At 35.2% G+C, this 11904-nt stretch overlaps 1 protein-coding gene across 1 annotated transcript; it reads left to right on the plus strand.

The window, feature by feature from the left end:
• Positions 1-409: 409 nt before the first annotated feature.
• Positions 410-6535, plus strand: LOC106181430 (uncharacterized). The gene is made up of 5 exons (XM_087012211.1): positions 410-574; positions 1193-1310; positions 1604-1726; positions 5847-5987; positions 6384-6535. The coding sequence occupies exons 2-5, from the start codon at positions 1229-1231 to the stop codon at positions 6395-6397; spliced, it is 360 nt and encodes a 119-aa protein (XP_086868337.1). The 5' UTR covers positions 410-574; positions 1193-1228; the 3' UTR covers positions 6398-6535.
• The last annotated feature ends 5369 nt before the right edge of the window (positions 6536-11904 follow it).

An 11904-nucleotide genomic window follows, 5' to 3' on the forward strand; every position in this document is an offset into this window, starting at 1 on the left:
CTCAAGGCGGGAAAGGCAGCTGAAGGCGGGACAGAGCTGTGACGTATGAGAAATGTGACTTCCAGATATGGAAGCGCCCCAGGCAAAATTTTGCTGAACAAAATACCGTCCGATAGTGTCAGTATTGGTGATCTGAGTTACATATGGAATCGAGATCGAGCTGGTAATACCGAGGGTTTAAACAACATGTGGTATAGAGTTTCATCAGAATAATAAATGACAGTGGATCATAATCAAAATAAATAAGTACATGTATAATATCTAAGCTAGAGAAAATACAAAGTTTGCATCAGACAAGCAACACATTTCTATCAGAATATTAGCGGGCCGTGATACAGAAAAGCAGGGGTGGATTAGAATCAGTGTCCCTGCAACTTGGAGGCGTAAAAGACCATGTGGTAAAGGGGAACCAATAAACAGAATTATTCAAATGGGAACTACTGTCATTGGTTGGTTGTGTCAAGTACCGGTATATGATGAGGGACGGCTTGACACGTACTGGAAGTCTATTTAGTGAAACAGACTTGTTCGAGAAGTCTCATTATCCAAGCTGACTTCAGTTAGTGAAAACGAGGTAAGTTTTGTCTTGTCGAAAAAATTATTTTATCAGTGCTACTCTCACTTTTAATTTATGGTGGAATTTGCGTTTTATACAATGTACCTAAGTGTGAGACATTGGGGTCATACTTATTATGTTTTCTATGCAACCATTTATAGGTACTTGGGTACGTGATAAAGTAGTTATTTTCACATTTTGATTGGGAAAAGGCAGCAATGGAAAATGAAACACAGGCGAATGGAACATACTAGATTAAATAAAACAATACGAATATTAAACAAAATCACTTCGGTCACTTGATTTAAAATTTAACAATATCAAATTAACCAGGACAATAACAGCAATCATTGATTATTTCATTTGTTCAGCTAGATTTTCAGCATAGAGCTTGATCCTTAATTTGCTTTTCTTTCTTATATTTATATATATTTCATAAGTTAAGGTGAATTGCCAAGTAAATTAAGTTTATAAAATAATTATAAAGTTGAAAAGAAAAAGGAGAGCGAGAGTTTAGATTTAAATATCAGAACATCCATGTGTGAGAGACGAGACTCAAGCTACTGGATGAACATACCAACATCTTGGTCACCTTTATCAAACATTTCTCACGGCTGAAATCCTGTTTTATTTTAGCATAAAAGTACAGATCACTAAATCTGCTAAGGAGCGATGATTTTATTGATCTTCTCCAGCCTTGTTGTGGGGTTGATGGCGATTGGCAATTACAGTTATGTTCCCGATGAAACGTACTGTAAGTCAAGTTGAGAGTACTTTTACCTCATTTTTTCTTTAGGGGCTGGAAATGAGATTGACAAGTTGTAGAGCATCAAGTAAACTTATTAATATGTGTCCGATGTGGATAATAATTTTGAATTAATATACACAAATACCTGTGTAATTTAAGCACAAATCATGGGTTGTGTTATCATAAAAATAATAACAAATCAAGGATTAATTATCAATCCAAGATACATTTCAGTAATTTGAGCTATGCAAACTGATAGAGAATGCCTAGCACGTTATTACCTGTGCATTTATTTTCAGTCGGGTGCTGGCCCAACCCCTGCGCAAATAATGCGACATGCATAGAGGGTGAAGATGCAAATCCACTTGTCTATTACAAATGCAATTGTACCGAAGGTTATTACGGATACAAGTGCACCATCGGTAAGTCGTTCAGGACTGTTGAAGTCCGCATATCTGAAAACTGCTTTTGGACTGGCTTTATACCAACTTATAGTTCTACATTGTTTTGCAGAAAAAACAAAAATTCAGGACAAAAAATTACGATCATAATAAGGAAATTATTTGAGCATCTTTTTTATCTAAAGCAAACCGGTAAGCAGTCTTTTTTGCAGACAAAGAAAATCCCAATATGCACCTCTGTATGCAAATAGACACCACAATGATGAATATACACGCACTGTATATAGTTGGGTGTGCATGATTGTTTATACTCTTTTAAAAATGTCGCGGCCATTTTGGGTAATGAAAAGTGCTCAATGTCCCAGAAGTTAGTAAAATCTAAGTTGACTTTTCTGACCTAAAAGACTATTTTTTTTTCAAATAATTACAAAAATAACATAGTATTGTTCATCTTTTGGACCCATGGGAGTGACAACTTGAAGGGCTTACGCCCTCACCTAATGTCAAGCAACAGGTTATTGGCTAACAAAAGATCAAAATAAAAAGAAAAATCACACATGCTTTTAGTTAGACTAATTAAACGAGAAATATGATAATTTCACTGTAATTCTTCTTATTATTATCATTAGCAAATTTGCAACCCGAGGGTTGGATGAATACATTCTTTGCATCATAGTTGAATAAAACCATCAGTAAATAAGAATAAAAGAATATGAAAATAATTGTTTTGGCGGCCATTTTGTTTTTTCAATAACAGAAATGAATTAGTATATACTTAGCTATCTTATTGTGTTCTTCCGACAAAAAGTACATTTACACGAGCCACAAATAAAGTATATCCGTCGAATTCTGGTTGTTTTTCTATTTTCCCTCAAAAATTGACGGCCATATTGAAAATATGCAATTAATAACTCAGTTAATTTTGCTTTTCTAACCCAAAAGGATACATTTCGGTATTAAAAGTTTACTGGAAAGAACATTGCCGAGTTTGGCTATTGGATTTTTTGGAGTGGGTGGATTTTCGTCATGTTGTATTGTGCAATACCACTACTGACGTCATCAGTGAGTGTCTTAAATTTATTCATGCTATTATAATTAACGTTGGTAGTGCTCGTTTTTGTGAAATTTGGTTAAGCATAAAAGTGATGAGTCAGCAAACATGTATATAATAAAGCTGTTCGTTATATTTCCACAAATATATCTCTGGTTATCATTCATGAAACGATTCTCTGCAACAGAAAGCATTATTTACTGCATCTGTATGCGCCAGCACAAACAGGCGAAAATGTACATTAACTGTAAATATAGATTTGTAGGAAACAGGTGACAGTAGGTAATAATACAAAACACTAAGCTATAATATGATATATCAAATTCATGGTATGGAATAAAGGGAATCGGAGAAGACTGATTGTGCCCGGAAGTGACGTGTAGTGGTGTTAGAAGCGAAGCTGAGTGGTTATTTTAACCTGGAGGTGAACGGGAGAGAAGACGTGTAGTCGGAGGAAAAAGAAGTTTTCTAAACAACCTGGTAAGATAACTCTCTTTTTTTACGCATTTTGGGCAGAGAATACTTGTAGCAATAACAGATGCATGATATGAAAACGTGACACGGAACTTGAAGGTGCAAAATCGTGCTTAATTTGCGGTCAACTTGTTTTGAAATAAATGCTGCATTGAACGACAGCGCGACAAAGAGCGTTAAGGGAAAATAATTCCTGGGAGTCTATAAATCGTTGTCATGTGGAAATTTGGCATTAATATAATCTGATGTGTCCATATCTAAGTATTTTGGGGTGTTTTATGGTATGGGCTGCAATTATAACAATGTTATAGAGGTCTTGAAGGACCTTATGAAAACCAGGAAGTAGTTCGTAACTAACAACTGAATCGTACCGATCTCCGACTGCTGTGCAAAGCTGTATCTTTTTTCAATATTTTGACGAATTTTTAGATCTTTATCTGACATGAAATTCCACACATATGATCACACTAATACACCTTTTACACTGGGGGAGGAGCTAATCAGTGACAAATGCCAAGACAAAGGTGACATTTTGACAGCCTCTTATCTGAGTTTAAAATCACTGACAAAAGAGACTGGCAACCAGTTTCCTCAGGCTGGCAATCATTAGCCTATAGAAATTGGTCATGTTATATCTTATCTACCTGTGAGAATCGTTTTACCAAATGGTGCTTTATAATACTTCATATGTGAATGCGTTTATGTAACTAAAAATCTTCTTTTAAGGATACATAAGAAAATTTGATTGGAATATAAAATCCGAATAACTTAACTCTAATTATGACAGTGTTTAAACAATTTCATCATTTTTTTGCACAAAAATATGTAGTAATTGTTTAATATAAATATAACATTTACTACATGTATATATTAAATCAACAATAATCAAAACCCATGTAACTTATGAGAGCAAAACCATTACAGATGACAGAATATATTTTTTCCTGTCACTAAGTATAGCCCCTCGCCACCACCACCCTGAAAAATATATATACCTGAAATGACATCCCTACATCACGCTTGATGTTCACTATCCACTGCTTTTTCAGTTTTTCATCTACTGGAAATGTATGGAAGGACAGCTATGTTCCATCTTAAGAAAGTGGGCCTACACTGGGGCAAAGAGGCACACAACATTTCCTGAGACTCAGTAAAATTAAAATTAGTAAAATTAATACTGAACAATTAATAACAAATGAGCTACTGCACAGCAATCAATGTGCAAGTCAAGACCATTTTGACAGGTAATAAGCTGTAAGATGCCATTAAATGCCAGTCGCGTACTTGTGATTTTTAGCTCAGATAAGAGGCTGTCAGAATGTCACCTTTGTCTTGGCATTTGTCACTGATTTGTGCCTACCCCAGTGTAAAAGGTGTATTAGTGTGCTCATATGTGTGGAATTTCATGTCAGATGGACATGTAAAGATCTAAAAATTCGTTGAAATATTGAAATATTGAAATATTGAAAAAAAAGCTTTGCACAGCAGTCGGAGATCGGTACGGTTCAGTTGTTAGTTACGAACTACTTCCTGGTTTTTACAAGGTCCTTCAAGACCTCTATAACATCGTTATAATTGCAGCCCATACCATAAAACACCCCAAAATACTTAGATATGGACACATCAGATTATATTAATGCCAAATTTCCGCATGACAACGATTTATAAACTCCCGGGAATTATTTTCCCTTAACGCTATTTGTCGCGCTGGCGGTCGATGCAGCATTTATTTCAAAACAAGTTGACCGCAAATTAAGCACGATTTTGCACCTTCAAGTTCCGTGTCACGTTTTCATATCATGCATCTGTTATTTCTACAAGTATTCTCTGCCCAAAATGCGTAAAAAAAGAGAGTTATCTTACCATGTTGTTTAGAAAACTTCTTTTTCCTCCGACTACACGTCTTCTCTCCCGTTCACCTCCAGGTTAAAATGACCGCTCAGCTTCGCTTCTAACACCACTACACGTCACTTCCGGGCACGATCAGTCTTCTCCGATTCCCTTTATTGTATTTATTAACTTTCCTTTGAGAAACAAAAGTTAGATAGGATAATAATAGTGGTAAAATTGACTGGATGAGGTGCAGTTTAGGGAAACATTCTTTTATCATAAACATGGCCAGTGCAAAGAAGGTGCCGTCCCTTTCACATTTTATGAGCTTAGTCAAGTTTTCTTTGTATAGCAACACATATTAATCAAAGGGTCTGTTTTTCCTACCATTCGATGTGGCTTACTTACCCCGAACATACAGGTGGGAACTCTATCGTCTGTTGGGTTGCAGATTATTTTTTTTCTAGGTATTCACAGTCATGTCTCTGATATACCATGTGTAATTGTGTGTATATCGGTTTATGCTAGCGCATGAAATACAATAAATATAATATTATGTTATTCCCAGCTGATGTTCTGCATTTAGTATCAGATAAAGCTCTAGCAGTGTGGCCGTTGGCCGTTTTAAATAAATATTTTATCTGATATCATTTTTTTTAATCAATATCATAACTAACATATTTGATGTGATTACCCCTGTAAGCCAGCCATATGATAACCCCGGTTCAAGTATGAGTTAGAAGTCTGCCTGACGCCAATTTACACCTTTTTTTTACTTCTTTACAGTTGAATGTGGGAAAAATGCTGTGTGCTTTAATGCTACTAGTGGTTTACCCGTGATTGAGAGAAATGATGTATGCGATGAAGATATTGGTCTTCACTGCAAATGCATAGATGGATTCGTAGGCGACGGGTTTACATGCACCAGTAAGTTTCATGAAGGCCTCAGGTTGCTGAAAATTCAGACGTCTGGTATAAAAATCAGGGAAGATCATATATATATATATATATATATATATATATATATATATATATACAGCTTTCAAGTATTTTATCCACGGATCTGATAGTCCGCAGATCATCTTTGGTTGTGCATGCAGCCATAGATATCAAGGGAACGGGTTCCCTGAGGGTGACCTACTCTTTACAATGTGAACTTCTATTTACAGTGTACCCATCGAACCCCTTATATTATTATTATTATTATTATTATTTTACGTGGAAAGCATACTCAAGACGTGTGTTTTTATGTACTGGATGCACTAAAAAGAGCTCGATTTAAAAGTGTGGACATAAAACATACTGCATTTTTATTTCTTACAGATAAGACGAAATGAAGTTCTCCAAAAGGAAATTATCAAAGAAGAGCACAGGTGGAAGCACAATTAATTTCGTTGGACATGAATCTTAAAATATCTGAGATTGGTGTGTCAATTCAATCATTATAATTGAAAATAAAACATATTGGCATTGCATGTAGTATATTTCAGTGTTTACTTATCACAATATCTTATGCCACTTGTATGGTCTTTATTATGCACATGTTGTCAGCTTGGTTTCTTTTCATTTTATTATGAAGAAAATCTTATCAACAACAGCAGTTATTTAATTTTCGTATATGTGAATATTTTAGACATGATATATGCGTGAAAGTTATGGAAATTCACAGATTTTAAACCCTTTATTCACATCCTTTATTTATCTTCCAGATACAATTGATATCTGATTTATATATTTCCATATTTCATTGATTCAACAAGCATTACGTGAAACTTATGATCCTTCCGTATCCTTTCCTTTATCATGTGACATGCTTAGCACATGCATTATTTTACAAGTAAATAAAAAAAATCGAATACAGACTACAAAACCTTTAATAAAGAATAAAATGCAGCTTGGATTCAATATATGGCGCAATTAAATTAACACACTTCATAGACAAACACTTTTTCCATTAGTCTTACAATTAATTTCATATATTCCAAAAACGTCATGCTGGCATACATTATCACGTCAAGCCAGTGAGTGGTATCAATGTAGAGATGGAATAAGGAATTTGATTGAAAATGCTCCAAAAGCAGGCGTGGAGGTTCAGGAGAAATGTCCTGTACTGTTCATTTTGGATATTAAAATATATATTTTTATTTAAATTAATACACCGTAATTTATACCACAGCTGTTCGCACACACGACCGCACGCGCGTGCACAGGAATACAGAGTATGGTCTGAGAGGGAGCACTTAAACATGCAGGAGCAGCCAATGTGCCTGCAACACAGTCAACTCTACGAATTTTCTATAGCTGTCATTCTTTGCTAGTGGTTACAAAATGTTGAATTTGACCGAAAATGTCAAACTTTCTCTGGGAAGCTGTAATTTTGCGATGTGATAGCTACACCATCACAGTTTATCATTTCATAAAAAGGGAAATAGCAGCTTCCCTTTTTAGGGCACACATGAGAGTTGAACAGCTATACCCACCAAATCCAAGACGCGTTACCCTGGGTAATATATTTTGCACAAACTGATGAATTTCTAATGGAATGTTTTCAGTTTTAGTTTAAATCATAAGGGGAAGTTGTCTCTGGTTTTGAAGAATATAATCCACATTTCATAATTAATAAAACTGGTGAATATGTGGGTCACGGTTACGTTATTGACGCGGGTACAAAAACTTTTTATAATCATGTAAATAATAACAATATTTTTGCTATTATCCATACACACTTCAGTCATGAGGGGCACACCACTTTCACATGTTTTTGAAATGGAATTGACAAACACAGAGGAATAATGCACATATTTTGTTAACTGTAACTCTGTCACATGGGACACACACTGAACAAAGTTGATCTAAAGAATGTTCCATATTGTAGTTTTTTATCAGAATTATTATTTTTTATTATTATTTTAACACAATAAAGTTCAGTTAAATACAAAATTTAACAAAATGAAGTTCAGTGTAACACAAAGTTCATAATTTATAACATTCTTCCTGACATCTGTGGACCAATGGTGATATCTGTTCTGTGCTCACTAAGGCATCCACTCTCGGGATTCTGAAAAAAAATCACACAAAGAATCTGTTTACTCTGATAACGAACAATGGATAACCTAAGATCAAAAATAGTTTATTGCTTATTCAAACAAAGTACAGTGCATTATGAGTGGCAAACACACATTACTGCCCGCACGCAAACGAAGTAGATACTCCAGCGCAGTAGACTACTGCAATTCTACTGCAAACATGCTTCAAATCTGCTTCGACTGGGGAGCTAATTAGCATATTTGAAACATGCTTCTATCATGCTGCAAATCTACTGCATTAATGCTCCTCTTCTGTACGACCCTATGTAATTTTTGAAGTAGAATTGCAGTAGGCTATGCTGCATTTCTACTGCAAATATGCTCCACACCACTACTGCGTTAATGCTTCTTTGCTACTTCGATACTACTGCATTTTCGTGCGGGTGAGACACATTTTTTTCACCCATTTTCGGTGCTTCATTGCGTAACGTAAGTGTTGCGAGTAATCCATTATTGCTGTTTTTACAGACGGTTAAATTTTAAACTCACGGAATACAGTGTAGCAGCTTAATTTAAGACAAAACTAAAAAAAAGTCATTCAATTTCGATGATTGAGTTTTCGAGAACAAGAGAACATGAACACGGTATCACCGCGTCACCATGTTCAATATGACCTTTAGTCCCCCATGTGACACAGACGCAAAACGTAGGTTCAGACGAAGTCACCCTACTTATAGAATGGTAAAAATCAATCGGTACACAAATATGTTGAAACAATTGAAGAAAAATGAAACGAAACCCATTATTTCTCACCTTCATACAAAGAAGATCCCAATAAACAATCCTGTGGTGGTTAAATCGAGGGAATTACACCTGTGCTCTGCATCCTATCTCGACAGCGTCACTGCATGATATGTTATCAGAATGGGACACGCGCCAGTTTGAGCTGGTTTTTCATTGTGCAAAAGAAGCCATTCGTGTGTGAGACGTCATCAGTTAGTGAGTATGGAAGAAGATCGCTATCGATGTATAATTTTCACGCGGCATTTTAAAGTCGTCTGATAAAAATCGATCTCTAAAGTTTCAGCGTAACGAACGTGATATTGGGACGCGGTGAAGAAAAATCGACCTTGTTGAGCAATAAATGTGAAATTCTTAAGAAAACTGATATTATTATGGACTTCGTGACACAAACTAACCGACATACTACTTTGGACGATTGAAGAGTTTTAATACGGAAAGATAGGATTAGATGAAATTTTCATTGGGGTGGGACACTGCATATAACGTAAGCTACGCTAATTTTGTGATCATTTTTCAGTGACTTCAAATAATTTTTTTTTAAATAACCATTTGTACATTCTGTTTATTATATCTTCATGCAGTAGGTGTATTTCCTGCTTCAATAATCCATTCAAACCCTAAACAAACTGTTCTTAAATAGAGGTAGGGTCGAAATTCCACAAAAATGGACGCCATTTTGAGTGTAATTACGATATATTTTCTGCTTTTTCTCTTATTTTGCTTTTATAACAGCACCCTCTTTGCTCATGCAGCTTCTTTGATTTGTTATTGAAACATACACAACGATGTCATGAATATTTGGTTGGCTATATAAATTTAAATAACATTCTTGTTATGGCCCCCCTGCAGTGCACCACCAGCAAAGAATGACTGATAGAGTACAGCTGTAGATGTGTTCTTGAAGCTGAATAAACCATACACGGTTCACCTCAAAGTTAATAAATGAATAATTTTTCTTAAAATGTGCACAACTGTAATTTGGTGGCTTGTTTCAATTGTGCCACATTTAACGCGAAAAGTGTAACACGTACTGATAATGCACTAAAGGCATATCATGTGGATCAGACCTTTATATAGCAAAAAGTACAACTACAACAACAACAATAATAATAATAATAATAATAATAATAATAATAATAATAATAATAATAATAATACATCTTAATTATCTTATAATGAGATAAAACAGTTCACTCTGTTAGACTTGGTCAAAACTGAAGTACCTGTTCAGGTGAAGATAAACAGGGTGGGTTTCATAATATATATATATATATATATATATATATATATATATATATATATATATATATATATATATATATATATATATTCCCATAGTAAAAAGTGCCATCCCTACCGCAATTATGGTACAATTGTGTCAGCACCAGAAGTCGATTGCAGGTCATGTTGTCAAGATGAAGGTTACGAGTTCTATATGACAATAAGATTAATGATGGCAGGCGGTGAAGATAAACAGTATTCGCAATCAAGTTAATTTCATTTAAAGTAAGGCATCATCATGTGTTTTTTCAAATATGATACATATAGATATTCTTTTCCCGCGGTTTTGCCATTTTGCTTATTAACGATATGAATAGTTAAGGGTGAAATAAAGAAAGTACCGCCCTAACTTTCTGAAAAGGAAAGTTTTCAATTAAAACGTATTGCCACCTAATTACATGTTGCAGAGACGAGTCCATGTAACAAAACCTAGCATAGAGAAAGACGAAAAGAAATATGTTGAATACCAAACCAAGATATAGAAATGTCATTAAGTGTATGAGAGAACAGACCAAGGTGAAGGATGTGCTAATACCAGTCAAAGAAATGGAATGGAAATGGATTGGACTTGTCAGTAAAATTAAGGATGACAATGAGACTGGCAAAATGGACACCAACACGTGGTGATAGGAAGCCAGGAGATGAAGAGATGAGTTGGACGAGTACCGAAAAAAAATTTACCACTTATACTATCAGCGCTCCCAGTGCCTAACCAGAACAAACCAGTGTGTCCATTGCATCATTCGACGTTCCGTCAGTGCAAAATCTCCGAACGTTTAGCGTCACATTTTCCTCGGTTGACATGTCTTTGTCCTCTCTTTTATAATTATATTTTACAATTTCTCAATTCTTGCAAATTTGCAGCAAATTTGTGATGAATTTGCGAGAGAGCTTACGGCAAGCAGGGAAACAAATGTGTGACTATGTTTCAACTGTAAACCTGTAGAAATGTCCCTTAAGCCAAATAAACCACACTCGTTTCACTCTGAAAGAAAAATATGACAGAGAACCTCAAAAATGACCTAAGATAACAGAGGACAAATACAAACAGAAATATTCCACTGCGCACAGTTGTGGATCGGCGTTAACCACACTAGATGTGCCAAATTGTCGTAATCGTCGTCACTGAAAAACAAAACTATTTCTCATTTTAGAACAATTTATTCTTTCCAACCAAAAGGAATGCCTATATTGGCGGTAATAAGACTTATTTGACCATCACTTTTTTGGCAGGGCCCGGTTTGATTTCTGAGTTATACTCACGCTCTCCTAGCTTTCCAATGATAATAACGGTCAAGGTCATAAGAGAATATGTGTATTTATAACTTTGACTGCTCTCACTGACTGTCCGACTCACCACATTAACAGAGTCCCAGTCTAATTCTTTAAATTATGGGATATTGGTAACTTGCAATACCTAATAACTGCATTACAAGAAGACATTATGAAGTTGAACTGTTTTCTAGAATTTTTTTGTTTGTGATTTTGAGAAAACTACATGTGAATGCATGTTGTTCCCGGGACCAGGACAGGAACCAATATAACAGACAACTTGCCTTCAATGTCTGGACCAGTGTTAGAGACATCGTAAACAAACACATATTTCACTGGTCATACAGGTAGTTTCATGTTTCCCTTAGCGTTATACTGGTATCCATTACCATTTCAGTCGGTAGGGCTGTGTAGGTCTACAATTAGAATAAATAGATTTATGTATGCATATACTAAAATTA

This window comes from Lingula anatina, chromosome 4 (genome assembly GCF_051362555.1).
Source record: "Lingula anatina isolate TDL-2025a chromosome 4, LinAna3.0, whole genome shotgun sequence".
NCBI classification, from domain to species: domain Eukaryota; kingdom Metazoa; phylum Brachiopoda; class Lingulata; order Lingulida; family Lingulidae; genus Lingula; species Lingula anatina.